The 26,869-nt window shown below is 37.6% G+C and overlaps 1 protein-coding gene across 2 annotated transcripts in view; it reads left to right on the top strand.

Moving 5' to 3' along the window:
• Window positions 1-26,869, top strand: part of TLL1 (tolloid like 1) — a 341,130-nt gene that overhangs the window by 310,330 nt on the left and 3,931 nt on the right. For both annotated transcript variants that reach the window (XM_069105652.1, XM_069105653.1), the window contains one exon: window positions 10,186-10,399. In XM_069105652.1, the coding sequence (XP_068961753.1) occupies window positions 10,186-10,399 (214 nt within the window). The remainder of the gene's footprint in view (window positions 1-10,185; window positions 10,400-26,869) is intronic.

Raw genomic sequence — 26,869 nt, forward strand, 5'->3', positions numbered from 1 at the left:
TTTTTATGATCTCTTTGAGATACAGCTGGATCAAAGCGTGTGCACATTTTTATAGCCCTTTGGGCATAGTTCCAAATTGCTCTCCAGAATGGTTGGATCAACTCATGACTCCACCAGCATTGAATTAGTGTTCTAACTTTCCCACATCTTCTCCAATGTTTATCATTTTCCTGTTTTGTCATGCTAGCCAATCTGATAGGTGTGATGTGGTACTTCAGAGTTGTTTTGATTTGCATCTCTGTAATCAATAGTGATTTAGAGCATTTTCTTCATATGACTAGAGATAGCTTTAATTTCTCCTTCTGAAAACTGCCTGTTTACATCATTTGACCATTTATCAATTGGGGAATGACTTGTATTCTTGAAAATTTGACTCAGTTCCCTATATATTTTATAAATGAGGACCTATTAGTTTTTGATTCTTCCAAGGTGGTATAATCTAGAGAAAGATGTGTTTACTACTCTGCCGTACTGTTTTGTGAGCAGCCACAAGCACTCTTTTCAACCCTGGAACTGTGACTAACATCCCTTCTCCACTGTGGGAGCAGGCTTAGCTGTGCTAGTGATCCTCCTTGCACTGGGATTAAAACCCAGGATTGTGACCCAGATCCAAATATAGGCAATGCGTCCTGCCTCTGGTGCCAACCAAACAGCATCTCTAAATTTCCTTCTGAACTGTTATACAATCCTCTTACCATCTGTGGGTTGAGAAATCTGGAAACCACCACTTAACCAGTTACCCCCAAGGTCTACTCTTGGTTTGCTGGTGCCCAGTGCCTGTGCTGGACTGTGCTCCTCTCTAACCCTGGTGCAACAGACCTTTCCTGCCAACCTTCTAAGTTTCCCCGCTGTGGAAATTTGTTTCACTCCCTCTTTATTTTCATTCTACCATTCTAGAATTTATTTAGAGGGGTTGGGGGGAGAGCTTGGGCAAGTCCCTGCCTTTACTCCATCTTGGCTCCACTTCCCTCATTTTATTTTGTTTTTAGCAGCTACAAGGGTAATCAAGTTCTAGTCCTGAGGTATGGGGAATAATACTCAAACCTTGGTACTTCTTACTGTTATTTTCTGAGTTCTGTCTTGGGGCTTTCATCTCCACTCCTAAGCCATGACTAGGGCTTCAGCCACACTGATCTTGCTCCCTGCAGTCCCTCCAGTGGCTGCAAACTACAGCTGTCTTCTTTTGCCCAGGAACTGAAACCAGGGATTCTGCTCTCCTAGAAGTGCCCACAGCCATCAGGGTTCCCCATCCCTTGCCCCTCTGCTATTGCCCTCACTAGGTTTGTGCTAGCTCCTTCTCCCCTGCAGCCACGTTCTAAGAGCATCTGGTCAACACAACTGTGTTGGAAGGTCCTTTTGTCTTCTCCTACTCAGCTGTCAGACCCACACTGTCTGTGAGATGAAAATTTCTAAGGCTGAGGCTGACTCTCAACCCAGATGTCTCTAGGACTTATTGTTTGTTGACTTCTGCAGAGACAGCATGGAGATGTTTGCACTTTCCTCAGTCTAAATCTTGGGCCCCGGAGGTCGGTTTTTTTCCTGGGGTCTTCTCAAATTGTCTGAGGAAGACAACTGCTTTGCCCCATGCTTATATCTGTTGCTCTGAGGCAGTGTTCTGTGTTTTTGCAGGGAAGTTTGGAGAAACAAAAGTTTTTTGGCCTACTCTGCCATCTTCCCAGAATCCTCTCCCACTATGTATATTTTATATTTGCCTTTTTATTCACAGGATGTTTTCCTTCATTCTAATGAAGGTACAGTCTGTACTCCACCCCCCCCCACCCTGGTCTAAGAAAAGCACACTCAGGAATATTCTGCTATCATTACTATAGTTTAACTTTACTTTCTTATACACATTATGTCAAGACAACCTGAATAACATCATTCAATATGTACTTACCTGTATATTATTTTCCAAAACTGTCGCAGTTTTGGAGGAACTTCCAATCCTTCACATATTATGTGGGAAATCAGAAGCAGAGAAAGAGGGACTAGAACTTGAGGAGAACAGGAGAATGTTGTCCAGCTATTTATGGGGCTAGGGCTAGTACATATTAGTCACTTTATCTTTAGTAGAGATGCTAACCCTCAGTGCAACAAATTTCCACATCTAGTACTATCATTTTACTCAAGTCCTTTTTGAATAAATATAGTTACTCTCTGTAACCTTTCACATTAACCAAAATGTCTGTATTTTAGGTAGAGGCATTTCTTCAAGGACAGCTGTTAATATAGAGTACTGTCCCATTGAAACTTGCCTGGCTGCCACCAAGAATCATGAGATTAGCCTTTCTTGGGTGTTCCAGACAGCAGCATACATTTATTATTTCCACAGTCTGTGACTAGAGTTTAGTTTTATTTCTTTTGAGTGTGGCTTCTTAATCTTTTAGCCTGGCTTGTGGGAAATGTACAAGGATTTCTGACTGGAGCCCAGGGTTATTATCTGCAGACCTTTTTCTTGGTCTTACTAAAACATAGTTCAGTAATTCTAATATCTCACAAATATATTCACTAGAATGGGTGAACTTTGACTTTCAAAAGACTGAAATACCCCTAGAAATCCAACAAGAAAAGCCTCTTTGACTTAAAGGTGACATTAGAGATAATGAGAATTTAGCTAAATGTTCAAATGAGGCAGTTAGAGATTGAAGGGGGAAATGATGTGAGACTAAACTAAGTCTAAATCAATTTAGTTCACCAAATATATTTCTATGTATGATAGGTAGTGTGCTAGGTAGAGGGGATACATACACAGAGGTGTAGCTGTCACTGCTCCAACAGAGCCTACATTCTACAATGGAAAAGCAACATGTACAAAAAAAATACAAAATAATTTCAGGGCTAAGGAAACACTAAGGACTGTGAAGATTAGGAATATTCTTGTTTAAGGGATGCCATTTGTTCTGAACCTTAAAGGGAGCAAGTGTTTTCCAGAGGCCAAAGTGAGGAGGGAGGGTATTCCTCACATGGGAGATAATTTGTACCAAGGTACCAGAGTGGATTTCCTTCTGCCTAGTGAATTTGGCAATGATTGAATTATGCTCAAATGTTCACTCTTGATTACGAACCATATTTTTTTCTTATGTATAATTACTTTATATGTAGCCAAATATGCTTGATGTAATTTGAGTCAGTTACTGTGAATGGCAGTATAACTTGTATTCCTATCCAATCTCAAATGGTAGCTATTTGAGTAGTTCTGCAGACAAGTCAGCCTCCAGCAATATTTGGTGAGAGTCTCAGTTGATTAACTCCCTCATGCTGTGGCTTATATAAAGTCATATATTGTTATTTTATTTAATGAAAGAGCACCCCAAGGACTAGCCTGGTAGGAATTTCTTTACAATCACCTCTTTTGAACCCTAATACAATGCCCTTGTGGGTCCCTCATGATTTCTGGCAAACTTGTATTAGTCCAATCCAGGGTTGATTTGACTGCGATTACTTCTTGCTTGCTAGTCTATGCCCTGGAAGAGATTCCTTTTAGATAGAATGCAATTTGATCTTTTAATTTAATCTTGCAACACTCTGCTCTTTATTTCCTCTTTCTCTTTGCCTTCAACACATTGGTATGTGGAAATGGCTAACATTCAAAGAGTAACACTGTATTTATGGCACATGGGTAAAGTTTTTTGCATGCATGTGGTAAAACTTTAGGTTAGGCTGACATGGGGGTGGGAGCAACTACTAATTTTGGTGTCAGAATTTTAAAAGTCTTTTCTTCTTCCAGAAGAAAAATCCACTGGTGCCTGTGGGAATATGAGTTATTTATATGCCTTGAATCCAGTTTGTCAAAGGAGTCTCATCTGATTTAACTCTTGTAAATTTGGTCTGATTCCATTAGTAATTTGATAAAAAGCTAAAGCCATTTGGATCCAGATCAAATATTTGCCTGCCACCTCACTTGCCAGCTTGACCTACACTGTTGTGCTATGTTGCTATGCACTGTTAAACAGATGTTATGATTCATTCCAGAGATCCTGCATTTCATTAGAGGAAAGAAATGGCCCTTTATATTATTCTTTTTGAGCTGAGTGGGATAAACAACAGACAAGAAATTTAGGGCCTGTGAGTTCTTATCTGAATTCCAATATTTATTGAATGAAAGTCCTTTGCAAATATCAGTGAACCTCTTTCCCCCAGTTGCTTCTTCTATGAATTAGAGGATTATGATTTCTCCAGAACCACAAATTAGAAATTATATTTAAGAGCTCAATGGGTCACTGAAAACCAACCATGACAGTGAATTATGTGGATCCTGTGTAGACTTGACAACCTCTTCCAGTATCTAATCACTATCAGAGGAAGAAATGAATTACTTTATATGTAGCCAAATATGCTTGATGTAATTTAAGTCAGTTGCTGTGAATGGCAATATAACTTTTATTCATATCCAATCTCAAATGCTAGCTATTTGAGTAGTTCTGCAGACAAGTGTTTTAATTTCTCTGTGCCTCAGTTACTTTGTCTGTAAAATGCGGGTTGGCTAATTATAAAGCTATGATCCTATAACCTTTTCTCAGTCTCTCTCTAGAGACTTACATGGCCAATTATCACATATATCTGTGTGTACATAATGAAGACAGAATGGGAAAATGAATGAAAATATTTGGTTGTTATGATCAATCAATGGAATTCAACATGCCTCTAAGATATAAATGGATATATGAAAATCATGAATTTTGCTACCATTTGTGTAGCATAATAATGTAAATCATAACCACCAGATCTTTCAGCTGGTTTAGTTTGCTGTACTTGGCCCTACTACCCCAAGTTTCTCTATATCCTCTGTAAAATATGGCAGCCAGCCAGAAAATGCAAGTTATTTCTGATTCTTATATGTCATTACCTTTTTTTCCCTAATTCTTTACTGAGGGAGAGTAGCACATTTTCTGGGTGGGGGGGGGGAATTCTAACTACATTTTTCATTTCTGATTAGATATAAATTCTTTCCTCCAACTTTTTAATCTCTGTCCATCTTCTTTCTTCTCCTCTTCTAACTTCTCTTCTCCTCTTTTCTTTTTCTCCCTACCAAAATTAAAAGTATCAAGTAAGTGGAGACATGATTAATTTGCAGTAAACATTCTGGTTTCTTAAGCCTCTCTTCTCTAGTATTTATAATCTCCATTGTAGTTCAGCATTATGTTATTTCATAAGATTTTGCAGATGAATATGTGAAAACCACATATAAAGAAGGGTTATGTGCAAGTATTAAGTGCCATAAGGATGGTGGTAAGAATAATAAACTATGTAAAATGATTTTGTTAATTTTTTTGTTTAATCACCATTTATGGTGAGAGACACATTGAGACGCTCTAAAGAATGAACAACAGCAAACAAATGAAAAAGAATTTATTAAATAGTATGTGCTGAGTGACAACTATGCTAAATTTGGGGATATAATATAAAAGCAAAGACAGTGCCTCTCTTCAAAGATATAACTTTTTTCTCTCTTTTTTACTTTTTAGTTTACATCATTCATTTACACAAGATTTTGAGTTACAAATTTTCTCCCCATTTTTCCACTACCTACCACCCCACAAGAGCAATCACACTGAACTGAATATCCCCTCCCCCTATCTGCTCTCCCCCATATCTTCCCCCCATTCCCCCTCTGACATTCCATTAGAGCACATTGGATCTCTGTGCCTCAGTGCCTGTATATCTTATTTCCCAGTTACATGTAAAATAATAATAATTATTATTATTATAATAAATGCATATTTTTTAAAATTTGATTTTAAATTTTTGAATTCCAGATTCTTTCCCTTCCTCCCTCATCACCTACCCTTACTGGGAAGATAAGCAATTCAATATAGGTTGTACATGCATAACTATGCAAAACAATTCCACAGTGGATATACTGTGAAAGAATGACTGTATTTCCCTCCATCCTATCCCACCCCCCACTTACTTTATTCTCTACTTTGATCCTGTCCCCTTTCAAAAGTGTGTGCTTCCACCTCCCCCACCCCCAGCCTGCCCTCTTCATTCCCCTCTCATTCTCTTCCCCCCTACTCTCCTGTAGGGTAAGATACCCTATTTAGTGTGTATGTCATTCCCTCCCTAAGCCAAATTCAATGAGAATAAAGTTGATTCATTCCCTTTTGCCTTCCTGTTCTTCCTCTCCATTGTAACAATTTTCCTTTGCATATGAGATAATTTACCCCATTCTGTCTCTCCCCATCTCCTCTCATTATATGCCTCTCTCACCTCTTAATTGCATGTTTTATCTATCATCCCTTCCTATTCAATTGGTCCTGTGCCCTCTGTCTATTTATACCTGTACACATATATACATACACTCACATATGTATACATATGCCCATATACCCTCCTATATAGACATATATATGTATATATACAAACATATATATATATATATATATTTCTATTCCCTTCAACTATTTTCCTACTGAGAAAAGTTTCATAAGTTACAATTACATTTTTTCCATGTAAGAATGTAAATGGTTCAACTTTGATAAGTTCCTTACAATTTCTTTTCCCTGTTTACCTTCTCTTGCTTCTTGTATCTGAATGTCAAATTTTCTATTCAACTCTGGTTTTTTCATCAAGAATGCTTGAAAGTTCTCTCTTTCATTGAATGACCATATTTTCCCCTGAAACATGATACTCAGTTTTGCTGGGTAGGTGATTCTTGGTTTTAATCCCATCTCCTTTGACCTCCAGAATATCATATTCCAAGCCCTTCGATCCCTCAGTATAGAAGCTGCCAGATCCTGTGTTATCCTGAATGTGTTTCCACAATATTCAATTTGTTTCTTCCTGGCTGCTTGTAATAGTTTCTCCTTGATCTGGGAATTCTGGAACCTGGTTATAATATTCCTAGGAGTTTTCTTTTTGGGATCTTTTTAGGAGGTAATTGGTGGATTCTTTCAACCTCTGTTTTGCCCTCTGGTTCTAAAACATCAGGGCAATTTTCCTTGAGAATTTCTTGAAGGATGATTTCTAGGTTCTTTTTTTTATCTGGTTTCTTTTAGGCATTGAGATAGTCCAATAATTTTTAAATTATCTCTTCTGGATCTGTCTCCTAGGTCAGTAGTTTTCCCAATGAGATATTTCACATTGCCTTCTATTTTTTCATTTGTTTAGATCTGTTTAATAGTATCTTGATTTCTCATAAAGTCACTAGCTTCCATTTGCTCCAATCTAATTCTGAAGGAATGATTCTCTTCAGTGAACTTTTGAGATTCTTTTTCCATCTGGCAAATTTGGCTTTTTAAGACATTCTTCTCCTCATTGCCTTTTTGAGCCTCCTTTACCATTTGAATTAGTCTATTTTTAAGGTGTTATTTTCTTCAGTCAGGTTATTGACTCTCATTTCATAATTTTCTTGCATCATTTTCATTTCTCTTCCCAATTTTTCCTCCACTTCTCTTATTTGGTTTTCAAAATCCTTCTTAAGCTCCTCTGTAGTCTGTAACCAGCTCATATTTTTCTTGGAAGCTTTTGGTACAGGAATTATGCCTTTGCTGTCTTCCTCCTGTTTCATGCTTTGCTCCCTTTTGTCCCCAAAATAGGAATCCAAAGCCAGACCACTGTGCTTGCTTTGCTTCCTTTGCTTACTTATGTTGTCAATCAATTACTTGACTTTTGAGCTTTTTGTCACAGTATAACTCTGCTACCAGAGAGGGGAGCTTTGTCCTAATCACTGGGTTTTTTGCAGCTGCTTGAGCTGCCCTTTCTGAAGCCTCCACATGTCATGGAAAACTGGTCACACACCCCAGCACCTCCACCCTAGACAATCCAGATCCAAGCAGGTTAAAGCATGAGTGATAACCCCTAAGACTGTTTGCTTGGTCCCCCTACAATATGCAGGCCAGGAGCTCTGAAGCAGTTTGTGGCAGTGTCTGCACAGTTGCGGCACCTCAGCTGCTTCTCCCCCCATCAGGTAAAAGCTGGACTGCACTCCCAAACTCCCAGTTCCCAAAGTCCACACTGCACTAACCTCTCACTTTGTCCTTAGCATCTATGGGTTACTAATTTTGGAAACCACCACAGTTGCTGGTGATCTGAAGTCCCTCTAGCTGGCAGCTGGTTGTGGCCACCCTGAGGCTAAAACCTCCAGCTCATGCAGGGCTTGGCTCGGCTTTTAGAGAGCTATGCTGGCCCCTTCCTGCCGGCCTGCTGGACTGTCTTCAGCAGGAAGTTAGCTTCTCTCTGTCATTTTGTGGGTTGTGTAGCTCCAAAGTTTGTTTAGAGTAATTTTTTTTTTACATGAATTGGAGGAGGTGGAAGTGGGAGCTGCTCAGAAGTCCTGTTTCTACTCCGCCATCTTGACTCTGCCCCCCAAGGATATAACTTTCAATGGGAGAAATAATACATATAAGGAATTGATGGCCAGAGATGGGTCTTTTGACCCAGAAAGTTACCAGAATGAGAAGTGGGGGGAGTGGGATAGGGGAATATATTTATATACTCCATCCAGAAGCAAGGATAGAATTCTCTTGATCATGGTTCATAGTTCCAGAGAGAAGAAGTATGTGCAAGAAGATGAGGCCTCCCTGAAATAAACAATATTCAGAGGGAATCAGGAGGGATCAGGGGAGAGAATTAATGGAGGATGGCAAAAATTTTCCATGACAGATCACTGATGTGGATTGCAAGGGGGAGAACTTTGCTATATGAAGAAAGTATATTTATTTCATATCTTCTTTGGAGGAGAATACTGAATTCTTTCGGGGACTGAGGTCCACTTAAATTGAAGGAGCATTTACTCTCTTCTGAAATCACTTAGGTAGCAGCTGAGCACTTGGGCTGGTATTCCTTGTCCTTCACATATAACTAGCCTTTTTTTCCCTACAATTTCTAACACATCATACCAATTTTTAAAAATAAATTCTGTCAATTTCACGTACCAGCCTTATAGTGTGTGTACGTGTATGTGTGTGTGTGTGTGTGTGTGTGTGTCACAGTTCCCTAGAAAGTAAACATTCTATAAGGTTTTTCCATTATGGTGATATAATGCTTAAAGGATCCATAAGTCTATATCCATAAATACTCCTTCCACTGATGTAGCTCACAACCCCTTTCTGCCTCAATCAGTAAGCATTTTTAAGCACCTCCTCCATGCCAGGCACTGTGTGAGGTGCTAAGATTAAAAAACTGGAAAACACTTTGCTCTCAAGAGATTACATTTGATGGGGAAACTAGACAGACATATATAAACACATGTAGGATGAATAAATAAATAAGTAAATACAAGGTAGTTATAGAAGAAAATCACTCAGTTGAAGAAATCAGATAAGATTTTGTATAGGTTTATGTGGAACAATAATTCTTAGCATGTTTGAAGCCTATGGACAATTTTTCCCCAAGTAATACTTTTAAATAAACTAAAATCAAGAAGATTCCAGAGAAAAAGAGTTGTTTTGGAATAGAATTATCAAAACATTTTAAAAAATATTCATGGAAGGGGTGGCTAGGTGGCACAGTGAATAGAGCCTGGGCCCTGGAGTCAGGAGGACCTGAGTTCAAATCTGATCTCACACACTTAACACAAAACTAGCAGTGGGCAAGTCACTTAACCCCAATTACCCTACCTTCCCCCCTCCAAAAAGAAAAGAAAAAACACATTCATGGACCACCGCCCCCAGGTAAAACACAGTTTTTAACCTGGTTAAAAATTTAGTAAGTAGTTCATTAAGCTGAATCCTGAAGTGAGTAAGGTATTCTCTGGGGAGAGTGTCAGTGACTTCAAGCATAGCAGACAATCCATTGCAAAGATGTAGAGATGTGGGGACCAAAAAGAAGGCAAAAAGAGGAGTAATGTATAACAAGACTCAAAATGTAGGTTGGGGCCAGGTTATGAAGGGCTTTTTAAAATCAAACAAGTGTAGACTGACTTTTTCAGTTGTTGTAGCTTAACATTTCATTACCCTGAGGACAACCTGGTGAAGAACCTATATGGATATATTTAAGCTGGTGTTCATAAGCTGAATATGTAGTCTATCTATATACTTTTACTTTTCAACCTTGATAGAATTTTCTAGAATTTGACCTCCAAGTCACTCCAGGTGAAGCATGAGAGTGGGATTTCAGTGTAGGGTTATATTACAAAGACTTATTAATTTACATTGCCCTCCTCCCTTTTAATTTTTGTTCAAAAGAAATTATGCATTTTTGCTGTAATTTAGAGGGGTTTTTTCTATTTTTTTTTTTGGATAGGCTTTCAGCGAGTTTGAAATTGAACAGCATCAGGAATGTGCTTATGATCACTTGGAAGTGTTTGATGGAGAAACAGAAAAATCACCAATTCTGGGTCGTCTGTGTGGCAACAAAAAGCCAGATCCCTTGGTGGCAACTGGAAATAAGATGTTCCTTCGCTTTGTTTCTGATGCCTCACTACAAAGAAAAGGCTTCCAAGCCCAACATTCTACAGGTCAGTAAACCAAGCTATCTTGGCTAAAGATAAGTGGGCTGCTCTCTTATGATACGTGAATGTGCTTGATTGAAGAAAAAAAAGATGCTTAAAAGGTAGCAAATAACATTTCAGTTTAGGAGAAAATAAACCATTTTCTGAACTCTACAAGAGTTCTGTCAATAGTCTGAATCTTTAACTGCTTGCAACAAAATTCTTAGAAACTATTTTGGTTCAGAATGCCCCAGTATGCCATAAAGCATTTCAAGTTTATTGATTTGATCAGGTTTGCCATTACATGGATCGTTTTTTTTTAAACCTGTATAGATTTTTTAATGTTTACTAAATAATTTTGGTGTAATATGACATAGTGGAATGATTAAGAAAACCCATTTTTAAATATCAGCTCTTTCAGTTACCAGCTACATGACGTAGGGCAATTAACTCAGGGTCTTCATTTCCTCATGTGCAAAGTAAGGATTTTGTACACTAGATGAGCTCCAAGACCCCTTCTAGTTTGGTGATTCTGTGAATCAATATAAAACATCACATTAGCTAACCTCTATTCATGAGGTTTTAAAAGTCTGGTTTTGAATGTCACTCCCACAGATATCTTTTTGCTTCACATGAACACAGATTTCCTTTTCTGTTTCGACATGAAGCACCAACTTTTGCCTCATGAGAAGCAAAACCAAATTGTAAATAAATTGTACTTGCTTCCTTTTATATATGAAATTTAATTGAGGTCAATCAATTACTAGCCTATCTTAAAAATTCAAAGTGATTATAATACAGAGAATGTACCTTTCCTTTATTCTCCTTAAGAAAATTAAGTGAATGTTAGTTTTTTGCTAAAGTCTGTTAGTGACCTCTACTGGCTTAATATTTTAAACAATTTTCACATTTATTCAACATTAAAATTTTACTCTGAAGGAGAAAAAAAACCCTAAAACATTTAGTATAGCCATGCTTTCATAGAAAGACCAATGGATCTAATTAGTTAGGAGGCTTTCTGTTAGAATTCCTGTTTTTTGATAGTCTATGTGACCAGGGGCGGGAAAATCATGCCATTACTTAGAACCTCAGAATCCTCATTTGTCAAATAAAAATAATAACATTTGTTGTATCAGTCTCATAACATAGTTCTAAAGAAGTATTTCCTTAAGCTTAATTTGTAATATGAAAAGAGCCAAAACTATTTTTGGTGATATTTATTGAAAGTATCATAATTATGTTTATTTTCATATTAACTTTATTGATGCCCTGTGTGTTCATATTATTGTAACTTCTGGGTATACCCTGCCACACACCTCAAAAGAACCCTCACTTGGAATGAAAGAAAAGAGTTAAGCAGAACCAACTGGCACAGTAACTCTCTATATCAAATACTTTATGTAGTTTTAGTCACACCTAAAATCCCCCACCTTTCTGGCTCAAGGATTACACCAAGATTGACATTTTATTAAATGTGGTATCTCTACAGCGTATAGGTGTTAGTGAATAGAGCACTAAGCTTGAGGGTAGGAAGACCTGAGTTCAAATCCTGTCTCAGTCACATTCTGTCTATGCAAATCACTTTGCAAATCACTTAATTTATGCCTGCCTCATTTTCTCTAAAACGGAGATAATAACACTTACCTTCCAGTCCTGTTTTAAGGATAAAATGGAAGTATTTGTAAAGCACTATAAAAAAGCTAACTCATAGTAGGAGTAGTAGTAGAGGTAGTACTGGGAGGAGAAGGAGAAATGGTAATAGTTGTAGCAGTGGCAGTGGTCGAAATAGTAGTAGTAGCAGCACGGTGCTAGCAACAGTGAGAATACTAGTAGTAATAGTGGTAGTTCTAGTAATAAAAGAACTTATTAATCTCTCATGCCACCCTGCCTTTACCTTGGCAGAATTAGGTTCCCAGAGAGAGATCTCACACCAAGGTTTCTATGGATAACCCTCTTTAGGAAAAATATGTTCCCTCTACTTCCCACTCTGTATCTTGAGCCCTTACTGATGCATTTCTATTTATACAACCAACCTCTCACAATGTAATATCCTACAGGTGTAAGCTGTTTATATAACCAGCCACTAACAACAGTTGACACTTTTAATCTTAAAAAAAAAACACTTTTACTTATTAAAGTAAACAAACATAATATGTAAAAACATCATAGATACTCAAATCAAGTGCTTAACTAACAAAGTATATCACAATTCACACATTAATATGCGTCACAATCTTTCAGTGTACTCAGGATCTTCGGGAATACACTTAATAGGAACATTGCAAGATAGCACAAGGGAGAAAAACACATTTACTTAGGGTAATACATAACTCTGGACTATGTGCTTTCATGTCATTGGTCCATTTAGGAATATCTGCATCTTTGCTTACTGCTTGTCTGTTAGACCTCATTACTATTTAGCTAGAAAAATATTCTTCTCTACTGTATTTACATATAACATTTACAAGTTCTTTTAATTTATTAACACCCCAAAAAGGATATTTAGATATTCCTATCTCTTAATGTCTATAACAGTTTCCTTTCAATCAGAGAAATGTAAAAGTTATCAGAAATACTACTTCTAGACTCTACAGACAAGTCTAGTCAGTTATTCACTCACCTCGATGTAGTGTTATCAACTCAGAATGGAGATCACAGCAAGGCTGACACTTTAAGCATGGTAAATCAACCTAGCCAATTCACCAGGATAAAAAGCAGCTGCAAAACCTGTACTACAGTCTCTGCTTTTTCTTCTCCTTCAAACCAGAGGTAGCACCTGTAATGGGAATGTAAATTTTGAAGATCTTCCCTGCCCCTAGGCTAAAGTGCACCTGGAGCCTGGGGTGGGAGGCTTGTTTTTCAGTAGATACTTCTTGATTTGCCAGTGAGTCAATAAGGTTGTTACATTCTCTGAGCCAGGAGAAGGCTATATAAGCCCTGATGTGTAGCTTTGTTTTGGGGCTCACTTTGAGAAGTGTTCTGTGATTTGATCAGATGAAACTCTGGAAAGCCGTTGTCCAGAGCCCCCTGGCTTTGAAACCCAGATGTTGTTTGGTATGGATATAATGGTTGGACAGTTTGGAAAACTATCTACTTGATCTGTATCTCTGTCTTGATAATTCTCTGTCTGTATATTCTGAAGTTCAGGGTGCTGACCTTTTTCCCCTGAAGTAGGTGAACGATACATATCTGACTGATTAAAGTAAGCTTGTTAACCCATTTTGAGTTGCTTTCCTTTAACAAAGCAGATCTAAGACCCTGTGTTGGCAGCAACCCTGAGGACGCTTGGGGTGCTTGCCGCTTCAGCACCATACAGCAAAAAGGCTCTAAAAATGCTCTTAAAAAACTTTTCTTAGGGGCAGGCGGGTGAGTAAGAGCACCGGTCCCAGAGTCGGGATGACCTGGGATGGAATCCAGGCTCAGATACTTAGCACCACACCCAGAAACACCTGGCCCTGTAACCTTGAGCAAGTTACTTAACCCCAATTGCTAAAAACAAAAAAACAACAAAAAAAAAACTTCTCCTTCTAATGCTAGGTGGTGCCAAAAGCTGTTGACCAGTGAAATCAATTCTCACTCCCCAGAAAAGAATCTCTTACCTGAAGCATTGTCAGCTGACTGCCCTGACTCACACAGAACACCTTTTTAGCCTCCTTTAATTCTTTTCAAATTTCTTTCCCTTTAGTGGCTTAAATGAATGTATCGACTCTCAGGGACTAAACTTTCATTTTAAAGATAACTTCCCCAATTACCATTTGGAAATTTGTTTCACTCTGACATTTTTTGGGTTCTGCTGCTCTAGAATTTTTTTTTACATTTTCTTATGACCATTCCAGCTTCCAAATCCAAATTTACATTAAAATGGCTTTGCTCCACTCTCAAAATGCATGAATAAAATAGTAAGTGATCTAAATAAAAGAACAGAAAACTCTTTAATAAGAAATATATATATATGTATATATATTTCATTAGAGCATCCTGTGAAACAGAGAAGAGTGAACATACAATAACAGGAGAGTGAGAAAAAAAATTGTTCCAAAAAAAGTCTCAAGCATTGAGGCTTCTTCAATCATAAAGTTGGGTTTTATCACACGGCTTTCTTTTTTTACTGTATTAAAAGATTTTTTTTTGGTAATGCAAACAATAGTTTTATTGGGAGGTAGAAGTGGATTGCAGCAATAGAGGGAATTTCATGAATGAGACTTCCTTTTGCTTTTGTTTTCTCTGGACTTGTGATTTCATTGTGTTAATTATAATAGCTTAGGTTTGCAAAGTACTTTTCAAATAGTATGTCTTTTTTTCCTCACAACAACTCTGGTTATTATTATCCCCATTTTGCAGATGAAGAAACTAAGGCAGAGATAAGTTGATTAACTTACCCAGAGCTGCACAGTTAGGAGGTGCCTGAGACTAGATTTGAATTTAGGTTTTTCTGACTCCACCAGCACTCTATCCACTGGGCCTTGTAGATGAACTCCTAATAAGAAAACTCTTTCTACTAATTCAGCCAAACAAATTTTCTTCAATTTATCTTGCAATTTATAGTCTCGATATTTATATTTATAGTCTGGGGGGCACGAAGAGGTAGTCAGTATGTGTTTGAGGCAGAATTTAAACTTAGCTTTTCCTACCTCTGAACATGCTTTTGCATTCAGTGCCCAAGACTACCATTATCTCTATCTGCTGATATTCCCAATGATTCTTTTTTTTTCATTTTTGAAATGCTTTATTAACTTCTGATTTACATCATTCATTTCTGCCACATTTTGAGTTACAAATTTTCTCCCCGCTTTTCCCTACCCACCACCCCAAAATAGCAATCCAACAGGATAGCCCCTTCTCCAATCTGCTTTCTCCCATATCTTCTCCCATACCCACTTCGACTTTTCCAGTAGGGTATAGGATCTCAATGCCCCAGTGCCTGTACATTCTCACTTCCCAATTACATGTAAAATAGTATTAATTATAGTATATGTGTGTGTGTATAATTTTAAACATTTGATTTTAAAACTTTGAATTCCAGATTCATTCCCTTCCTCCCTTGTCACCCACCCCCACTGGGAAGAAAAGCAGTTCAGTATAGGTTGTACATGTGTAGCTAATGCAAAATATTAACATAGTAGATATATTATAAAAGACTGACTATATTTCCCTCCCTCTTATTCCACTTGTTCTATTCTCTACTTTGATCCTGTCCCTTTTCAAAAGTGAATGCTTCCAACTGCCCTCCCTGCCATCATCCCCCTCTCATCCCCTTCCCATCTACTCTCGTGTAGGGCAAGATATCCTATTTAGTGTGTATTTCATTCCATCCATAAGCCAAATTCAATGAGAATAAGGTTGACCCATTCCCTTTTGCCTTACTATTCTTTCCCTCCTTTGTAACTTGTCTCTTCTATATGAGATAGTTTACCCCATTCTGTCTCTCTCCATCTCCTCTCTATTATATTCCTCTCTCAAGTCTTAATTTCACCTTTTAAGCATCATCCCTTCCTATTAAATTGTTCCTGTGCCCTCTATGTATATATACCTGTAAACATATATACACACATTCACATATGTATTCATATGCCTGTATACCCTCCAATATAGACATATATATATATATATATATATATATTTCTATTTCCTTCAACTATTTTCATACTGAGAAAAGTTTCATCAGTTACAATTATCGTTTTTCCATGTAGTAATGTTAATAGTTCAACTTTAATAAATGGCTTATGATTTCTTTTCCCTGTTTACCTTCTCAAGCTTCTCTTCTTGTATCTGAATGTCAGATTTTCTATTCAACTCTGGTGTTTTCATCAAGAATACTTGAAAGTTCTCTATTCCACTGAATGATCATATTTTCCCCTGAAACATGATACTCAGTTTTGCTGGGTAGGTGATTCTTGGTTTTAATCCCAACTCCTTTGATTTCTGGAATATCATATTCCAGGCCCTTCGATCCCTCAGTGTAAAAGCTGCCAGATCCTGTGTCATCCTGATTGTGTTTCCACAATATTCAAATTTTTCTTCCTGGCTGCTTGAAATATTCTCTCCTTGATCTGGGAATTCCAGAACCTCGTTAGAATATTCCTAAGAGTGTTCTTTTGGGATCTTTTTCAGGAGGTGATCAGTGGATTCTTTCAACCTCTATTTTGCCTTTTGATTTTAAAAGATCAGGACAATTTTCCTTAAGAATTTCTCAGAGCATGATTTCTAGGTTCTTTCTTTGATCATGATTTTATGGTCCAATAAAAGTCCAATAATTTTTAAATTATCTCTCCTGCATCTATTTTCCAGGTCAGTGGTTTTTCCCATGAGATATTTCATTTGTTTGGATCTGCTTAACAGCATTTTGATTTCTCATAAAGTCATTACCTTTCCTTTGTTCCATTCTAAATCTGAAGGAATGATTCTCCTCATTGAGCTTTTGAGATTCTTTTTCCATCTGGCAAATTTGGCTTTTTAAGGCATTCCTCTCCTCATTGCCCTTTTCAGCCTCTTTTGCCCTTTGAGTTAGTCTGTTTTTTAAGGTATGATTTTCCTCAGTCATGCTGTTGACTCTCATTTCGTAATTTTCTTGCATCGTTCTCATTTCTCTTCCCAATTTTTTCTCCACTTCTCTGTTTCTTAAGGTCCTCTATGGCCTGTAACCAGCTCATATTTTCCTTTGAAGCTTTTGGTGCAGGAGTTCTGACTTCACTGTCTTCCTCCTCTTCCATGCTTTGATCCTTTTTGACCCCAAAATAGGAGTCTAATGTTGGATTCTTCTGTTTGTTTTGTTTCCTTTGCCTGGTCATGTTGCCCCTCAGTCACTTGACCCCTGGGCTTTTTGCCACAGTAGGACTCTGCCACCAGACAGGGGAGCTTCTATCCCAAATGCTGAGGTTTTCTCAGCTGCCACAGGTGTTAGATGGGTGCCCTCTCTTTGGTCTCCACACACTCTGGCAAGCTGGACACACACCCCCGGACCTCCACCCTAGACTGCAATCCAGATCCAAGAAGGTTAAAGCAAGAGCGATTACCCCTCAGACTGGTGCTTGGTCCCCATACACTCCACAGGCCAGGAGCTGAAGCTGCCAAGGGCACTGGCATTCCATTAAAAGAATTTTTTTTAAAAGAATGAACTTTGTTTTTGTGTTTGGTCCTAGTTGGGATGCTCACTAAAACCTTTTGAGGGTTAACTTATAGCATCTATTCATTAATTTAATGTTATGCAAGAAAATTAACAAGAATGTCCCTTCCCAATTAAAATTAAGACTAGCTCAGGCCTTTATTCCATTACTAGTTCCATTCATATTCATTTTCCATTTCATTGTATTTTCCAAAAGACCTTCTGGTAACTCATAAACATTTGGAAATAAACAGTTGATTTAAAATCACTGCTGCTTACATCTTATCATAGTTTGGGTATTTTTCTTGTTTCCTTCATGACTGGAAGCTTGTACAATATTTTCATTTGTGTTTACAGATTTGTTGTATTTGTGTATACAGATTTATTACAGACTTTGTATTTTAGGATGGCAGTATAGTAAGCAGTATACTGAGTATATCTGGCACATTGAAGATCTCAAAGCAATGTTTTATGCATTTTAATTACAACTACCAGAAGATACTTGGTTGAATCTTTTCCATTATGATGATCAGGTAGTGATAACCCTGAAAGTTAAATAGGTCACCTAACACTAGAAGATGCCATGGGGAAACACTAAACTCCTCAGGAATCAGGCAAACTTAATCTCCTAGATCTTCCTCTTTTCTCAGTAACTATTCTCCTCTCAGTTATTCTAGGTTTGCTTTAGCTAAGGCTGTCCATTGTTTCAGCCTCTAGTTCAGGAAAGTAATGAACCATTTATCCACCAATTCAGAAGAAAAAAAAATGAATTGAAGTGCAATAAGTTTGAAAAATGTTTAATTTACTAAAAAGAGAATGTAATGCCTTCTATGTCTTCGTTCACTGGACACCCTGGGACAGGAAGAAGTTGAATAAGTCAGTGGGTACTCTGTCAGGATCACCAGCTCCTAGTCTGGGCTCTTTGTATTTCAGAAAACAGAAAAGCTTCTCCAGTGATTCAAAGCCTTTCGCCTCTGAATGAGCCAAATCTTGAGGACTGACTATTTGCTTTTGTAAAATGAGACCAACCCAAATTTTGTCAAGCTGATACTGTTCCTACCACATCATTATAAGACTGTGATCTGTGTTTGGATTTATTTAAAATAGTTTCTTGACATAGCCCCTATATGCTAAAAAAAAAACCCATCCCTGTTGCATTTTAGAGAATCCAAGTAACTTAAACTTAACTTAATGGAAGCCACCGTTGTGTGGAATGCTGTGGTCATTACCACGTAAACCACAGTAATAAAAAATCAAATTCACCTACTGCACAGTCTGTGCCAATTGCAATTATTCCTAAACCCAGTCATACTTAAATAGACTATAGGCATATCTAGAATCCTGGAGTTGTGGGAGCACAGTTTAGGTGCTTAGACTAAGACCATCCCAATAAGCTGCTCATATTAGGAGCTAGAAATTGCCAGTTAGCAAGCAGTATCATTACTTTTCCACTCAGATTATGACCTGAAGGAACTCAGGATGCAGGACACTAATTCTTTTTATAGCTAGTTTTCAATACATCCATTCTGTGCCTAGCTGGGACACTTCCCTCCTGCTGTTTTCCAGTATGAATGGTATAGCCTCAATGCAATATTCACATGATGCCTATGAATATGCTGGCGTAATTATGAATCACAAAATATAACAAACTCTCCAGGGGTAACTGGTGTCAACAGAACTATATAACAATATAAAAATAATAACACAAAATAAGCACATAAAATAATATCTTAGGGTGGGGCTTAAGCACAAGCACGCCATCATTACCCCATTGAACAAATAGGACCCAAAATCTTGATGTAAGGGGTAAAGATCTCTTCATCCATAACTACTTCCTGCTGAAATTTGATGTGGGGCTCTCCCTATCCCAAGAGGTGCCATTTGAAAGGTCAGTTCTTTATCTGGCATCTGGAGCTCGATCAATGCCAGGTCCAGGTTTGACACATTACAATCATGGGTAGGGAGTGACATCTGGCTTAAGCAATCAGGCATCTGCACTAAGCCTGCAGGAAACAAATTTAGCAAACAGGTTTAACAGACTAAAAACCTAAAAGAAACAAGGAGACAATAACCAGAAGCAGGGTAGATATAGGGTCAGACATGCTTCTGGAGTCCCTGAACCCATGAGCATATCCTCATTCGTGGTAAAATATATGAGTTAAGGGTACAATTTGATCATCTTCTCCTAAATAAATAATAGTTATAGCATTATCTTTCCCATGTGCTATAATTTCTGTAGTCTTTGGAACATTGTCTGGCGTCTACTTTACCAATACTTTAGCTCCTAATTTTATTCTTTCAGTAGAACCAAACCCTTCAGTTCCTCTGATAGTTATTTTGGAAAGAAGATCAGTTTTCACAAGGGGTATTATTTCACAAGAAATACTAATCACTTGCACTATTGTATTATTTTTACAAAACCATATAGGTTCTCCACCTAAATTTTGGAATGTCACAATAATTTCTCCTTGATAATTAGAATCTATCACTCCAGCCAATGTAAATTATATCCTGCTGAACCAGGTGTGTTCCTAGAAATGTGTAGCGGCAAACACCCCAAGCATCCCCAGGGTGGCCGCCAGCACAGGTTCTTAGATCTGCTTTGATAAACGAAAGCAACTCAAAATGGGTTAACAAGCTTACTTTAATCAGTCAAACATATATCATTTACCTAGTTCAGGGGAAAAAGGTTAGCACCCCGAACTTCACAATATACAGACAGAATTATCAAGACACAAGCAGATCAAGTAGACAGTTTTCCAAACTGTCCAACCATTACATCCATACCAAAACAACATCTGGGTTTTTCAAAGCCGGGGTCGGGGGGGGGGGGGAGCTCTCAACAACGACTTCCCAGAGTCTCATCTGATCAAATCACAGAACACTTCTCAAAGTGAGCCCCCAAAACAAAGCCTCAAATCAGGGTTTATATAGCCTTCTCCTGGCTCAGAGAATGTAACAACCTTCTGGACCCACTGGCCAATCAAAAAGTATCTACTGAAAAACAAGCCTCCCACCCCAGGCTCCAGGTGCACTTTAGCCTAGGGGCAGGGAAGATCTTCAAAATTTACATTCCCATTACAAATTGGTGCTGAGATATCTTGCCTAACAGTTCAATACTCAATATTTGAGATCTTGTGTTTCTTGTTTTCTAATTTGCAGATTTTTGGGGTCATCATTCTGGCTAGATGTATGCTTTCTTTAATCTGAGGTGGGGCCTGGCCAATTTCCTGTTCTCCCTGCAGGTGTGATGAACTTGGATACGATGTTTCAGGAGGATCTGTAGAGACAGTTTTTATTTCCCTATTCCATCTAATATTAATCCTCTTTTTTGGGTACATTTTATATAGTTCGTCATTTGGAATACCATCTATTCTTCCAAAATCCACCCCTGATCACAATAGAGCAATAAACAATTCTTTTCTTGTCAATCTATTCTGACTTTGAATCTGTTGGCTATTTACTCTTCTCTCTCAAGGAAATTTATCTTTTCCCCCATTTCTTTAAGTCATTTAACTGTGAAATCTTATCCAGCATCCCAAGAGTGCCCTATCTCCCCATTTATGTGGAGTCAGAATTAGGTCCTTATAAGCCAGAAGAGCCATCTTCACTATGATATTTCTATGAGAAATGGCTTAGGGGATTGCATGATAAGCCTCGGCATCCCCATCACTATTGTTATCTTCACTATCTCCTCTTTTAACTTTCTCATACCGTTCCTAAGCAAATACCAGTAGGATACTGCCTGTTGCAGATTAATTATGTTGTTACTGTCTTGCATATGGTAGTCCCTAAAAGCTTGCTGTACAAAAGTATTCTGACCAATGCCTATAAATTTCAAGCAATCTATGTTATCTGTTGATGTTCCTCTGGCCCCTTCATCACTGATTCTCATCATCCAAAATACTAATGATTCTTCCATTCTTTGGGTGAGTAGACTTAATATATCAGTGACCTGCTGAGTGAAATCCACAATTTACTTCCCTAAACTCCATATGGCCCCCCTGGTTCTCCTGCTTTCTTCTTAGTATTGAGCGAACATCCCCAGCCCTAAATGCCTCCTCATCTGACTTTGTTTCATTTTCCTCTGACTTATTCTCCTGGCTGTTGTTGGGGCAACTAGGCCCAGTCTGTGCAAGAGCTTCATGCACGTTCCTTTTGTTAGTTTTTCACTTGCTCTTGGCTAAATGAGCAGTAGCCTGTTCTTCTACCACCTGAAACCTCCCAGCATGCTCTTTTAAAGGAGAACTTGAATGCTGTGGCACAGAAAGATTCACATGCAAAGCATCCAACTCCCTTTCCATCTGATTTTTCTCTTCCAGCAGCTTGTCTCTGCTTTTAAAAATAAGGGAATAACTTGTTAGCAAGGCCCAGTCTTTCCTACATACCCCTGCCAATTCTTTCCCCAGTTCTATTGGTATTCCTTAAAAACATCTTTCTAAATCTCTAGGTTCCCCCTTCCATAGCGTTGATTCCCAGTTTTCACACAGCCCTGTGCTTTTAGCCCATTCTCTTGCTAGGGAGAAATAAGGTAAATCCTCACATTCTGGGGTATCCATTTCTATCTCTAAAGCCCTTCTGCTGCCAAATTAGAGGTCTGATATTTCGTGACCCTATCCTTGATCACCAAATGTAGCACGAGTGTAATATTTACAGCCCCTATAGTGGCTATGAATATACTGGTGTAATTCTGAATCACAAGATATAACAGACTCTCCACATGGAAGATAGAACCAAAACATTTATTCAAACACCAGAAAGTCGAATCCCAATGCCAAAAAGCCAAATCCATCATACCAACAAGGAAATCTATATAAAACAATAATGCAGCCTTCCCCCACTAGGGCCTTCTCACAAATTAACACTCACAGCTCACTACCTACCTCCTCTCCCTCAACTCTAACTGTTCTGATCAGCTTCCTCTGGGCTCTGTTCAACCCTTCCTGCTCCACCCATTCAACAAGCTCCTCCGACCACAGGCCTCATGTGACTCAAACTCATGTGACTTAGGCTCTCATGTGATTTAAGCAGGTCACTTAGGCCTATTAATGGTTGGAAAAGATCTTCCCATTAAGCAAAAATACATTTCCATTACAAATGGCTCATTAGCTTGTGTATTTGGGAGACTTATCACTCCTCATGGATATATCTGAGAATTAACAACAATTAACCAAATGATTAATTCTCAGGGTAAATACATACTCACAGGATTCTAGAAAGCTCTCAGCTTTCCTATGCTTCTCACTCTCTTTATGTATTCTCTTTCCCACTCCATGCTGGGTATCACCAGGGTATATATGTATGCATTATGCCAACATGTGTGTTTACACTGACATTTTCTGTGTGAATTCTTGTGACTATTTTCTGAGTTTTGTGGCTAATAGGTAGCTTAAAATATGCTATCACTCCAATGATGATAAAGAATAAGTGGACAGATTATAGTTATAAAAGATAGTTTATGGTATGAACAAAAATAAGGAATGTTGAGGCCCATTTCTGGGGGAAAATGTACTATTTTAGCAGAGTTTTGAGATTACAAAGAGTTACTGAACCCCTAATTTGTTCCCAATACCTCTTAAGCAAGATGTCAGAAAGACTAGCAAGAAAATTAAGAATTTGCAGACCAAGATAAGTACAGAGGACATATGAGATTATTCACATTAGGTAAATTAAAATCTGCAGACCTAGACTGATTATATAACAATGAGACAAAAGAGTTTGCTGATATAATTTGATTCCTTATCAATATGTAGTGCATTCATTTTGGTAATATTTAGGGAGCATAGAGGTGCTAGATGTTCCTGATTTTAAAAAGCAAATTGAGTAGAGAAAATATGGACTAATAAGCTTGGTTTCTGTAACTGACAAAATTCTGAAATTATTACATTCTGTATGGTTATGTTTTTAATATATAATGATCAGTAGGAAGTAAATTAGATTGGACAGGAACAATTTATACTAAACTAACTACATTTTTTAGTTTATAAAGTTGCTAGGTTGATTAATCAAGGGCATCTTATAGCTATATTGTATCATGATTTCAATAAAATGTTTAGTAAAATTTTCCAAGATAGTATCATGGAAAATTCAGTAAAATATAGAGCCTGAGAGGAGGGACTATTTTGTTTTTGTTTTTAAAGTCTCAGTGGCTAGCATAATTCCTTGAACATGGTAGGATCTTTGTTTTTGTTATTGTTGTTATTGTATGTGACTTGCTCAGGGTCACATAGCTAATAAGTGATTGAGGTCAGATTTGAACTCAGGAAGATGAGTCTTCTCAGGCCCAGCTCTCTATTCACTGCACCACCTAATTGCCCCGCAATCTTAATGCATGTTATCTTATTGAATTGAATAAATGATAGTGATACAAGATGACTTCATGAGCAATATATTAACTTACCCCAAATGATGTTGCTTAGTGGTTCTATATTAACTCATCATTTGAAGCCTTGTCATATAGAAAATTAGAGGAAAACTAGGAGCAATGAGTAGAAGTTAAAAACAAGAAGGTTTAGACTTGGTGAAAATTTGAATAAAGTAAAAAGAATACTTCCTAACAATTCCAAGAATGGAATTGGCTGATTCAGAAGACAGTGCCTTTCTACTCATTGAAGGTAGGCTTCTTGTCAGTGATGATGTTCATAGAGGGATTATTCTTCAGGTACAGGTCTCTGATCCACCTTTCAACTCAGAAATTTGTTGATTCTCTTTTATTCACTCTTTAGACTCATAAATATGTGTTGAGTCTAAGTAAGTTAAGAAAAAAGAAACATTAATTTTAGAGTTTTCAAGAAACCATTCTAGAGTCTAAACTTTCTTCTCCCAAGTGTGTATATTCTTTCACAAGTCACACACACAATTTCCTGAAATTTCCTTAACTGTAATGTTTCATTTTAGTGACTAGCCCATTAGGCCACTTTAAATTATGATTTTAGAGGGAAGGTGCCCTTAAATGGCCAGGAAAAAAAATATATATAACATGTTTCTCAGACACATTTAATACCTGGAGTTTTGTGGAGTTCTACTAATACAGAAATCATGAAGCACTACTGTAGTTGCTCTGATCATTTACTAAAGCTAATATATATCTGTATGAGGAAGATAAAAACAGCTATCAATGAGTTCCATGTATATCCAAGACACTCAGTGCTCAGTATTTTAATAATCTTATGTTTGCCTTGAAATATAAAATCATTTATATCACACACCATCATACATTATAATTACAAAGAATTCTTTTTAAAACATTAATTTGTTTTGACTGTGAATAATCAAATAATATATTCATGTGTAGACTTCCATCAACATTTATGTGTCCTTGAGGTTCTTTGCAGTATTAGTGAAAAGAAAGAATCAAAGTGGCCCTATTCACAATGGCAGTGATTATTAGTTTGTACAAATTAAGGGAAATATTTCTTGCATATTTCCCTGGTGACATCAATAGGAAGATGATTTCTTCTTTTCCTGGAGAATCTTAAATATATCTTCCAGTTGTGGCACTCATTTGCTTTCAGAGAACTCTCCTTAATCTTGGCAGTGGTTGGAAGCATCTGCTCAATCCCCATTATTTATATAGCTCAATCTGGGGCCCAGCAATATGGAAACAGAAAATGAATATGATGAAGAAACTAGAGAAGTTTCATCTAGAGAAGAAAAGGATCCTGCAGAGCATGTGTAATATCTGTACTCAAGGTCTTAAAGGCTATCATGTGATGAAAGTTTCAATTTATTCCACTTGCCCCACAAAGCAAATCCAGAAACAGGATTAAGGGGTTTAGGAGAGTTTCCAAGAGGCAGTTTAGACTTTCAATATCAGGATTAAAAAACAGAAAAGAAAAAAATTTCTCTAAGATTACAGCTGTCCAGAAGGAGAACGGACTAAATCAAGATCTCTCACTCTATAACCATTTGTCAAGTATACCATTTTGTCAAATATATCATAGTAGAGACTTTTTTTGAGATAACAGGTTAAATTAGATGTCTACTGAGAGTCTTTCGACTGAAATTCTGAGATTCTGTGATTCACTGTAGTCACAAGTGGAGTTTGTATCAACCTCATTCCCTTCTCTCTATGACTGTGTTATGCTCTTGAGTTTTTCAAAATGTAACTATGTTCTAGATCCCTTTGAGGACTTTCAGATAATCTAGAAGGCAAGAATAATAAAGAAGTGTGTGTGTGTGTGTGTGTGTGTGTGTGTGTGTGTGTGTGTAGGGGGAGGTGGCTGTCTCTCTCTCTCTCTCTCTCTCTCACACACACATACATACACACACACACACACACACACACACACACACAACTTGAGGCTACATTTTCAGCCCTAAAACTTCTGTAGTTTGAAAGAGGATTGATCTCCACAAGCAAATTCCTTTAAAAAAAAATCATTAGTGGTAACTAGGTGGCACAGTGAACAGAGCACCAGCCCTGGAGTCAGGAGGACCTGAGTTCAAATCCTGCCTCAGACACTTAACACAAAAACTAGCCGTGTGACCTTAGGCAAATCACTTAACCCCAGTTGCCCTCCAAAAAGCAAAACAAACAAACTAGTTTCTACCAAACTACTTCACCGTTTCCTCAGACACTTAACACAAAAACTAGTCATGTGACCTTGGGCAAGTCACTTAACACCAATTTCCCTACCTTACCCCCTCAAAAAAGCAAAAAAGAAAAAATCATTAACTATAACCCTAGATGTATCAACATTTTGCTTTATTTAGTCTCTGATGCTTTGAGTTGGGTCAACCATTTATTCCAATGAATTTGTAGTTGGTATTAGCATAGCCCTTTCATGATCTAATTCTGGTATTTTTAAAAGTAATAACACTAATTTGATATAGCTCAGTATTTTCCTATTACTCTGAACTGATACTTGCATTTTCTTTAGAGTTAAACCACTGATTATTTTTCCTTAACTATTCTTGTCGTTTAGTTGTGTCTGACTTTCTGTGACCCCTTTAGGGGTTTATTTGGCAAAGATACTAGAGTAGTTTGCCATTTCCTTTTTTCAGCTCATTTTACAGATGAGGTAACTGAGGCAAACATGGTTAAATGACTTGTACAGCATTACACAACTACTAAGTGTCTGAGGCCGAATTTGAACTCAGGCTTTCTTCACTACAGACTGGATGTTCTACCCACTGCACCACTTAGCTGCCCTAGCTTCTTTAACTATAGCAATCCCTAGTACACAATAGAATCAAAGAGTGATTCTCTAAAATATTTTCCCCAGTTTCTCTCATTTTGCGCATGCAAACTCTCACTGATTTTTATTGTTAAGGGAGAAAGGAATAGGGAAACAGGGGAAAATAGGGAGAATAATTTTCTCTTTCTCTTAGGACATACATAGATGTAGATACAAGATATGACACCTTGAGCTCTTCATCTAAATGGTCATTTC

Source organism: Petaurus breviceps, unplaced genomic scaffold (assembly GCF_028583685.1).
Source record: "Petaurus breviceps papuanus isolate PSGF00001 unplaced genomic scaffold, PetGlider_PUasm1.0 76, whole genome shotgun sequence".
NCBI lineage: Eukaryota > Metazoa > Chordata > Mammalia > Diprotodontia > Petauridae > Petaurus > Petaurus breviceps.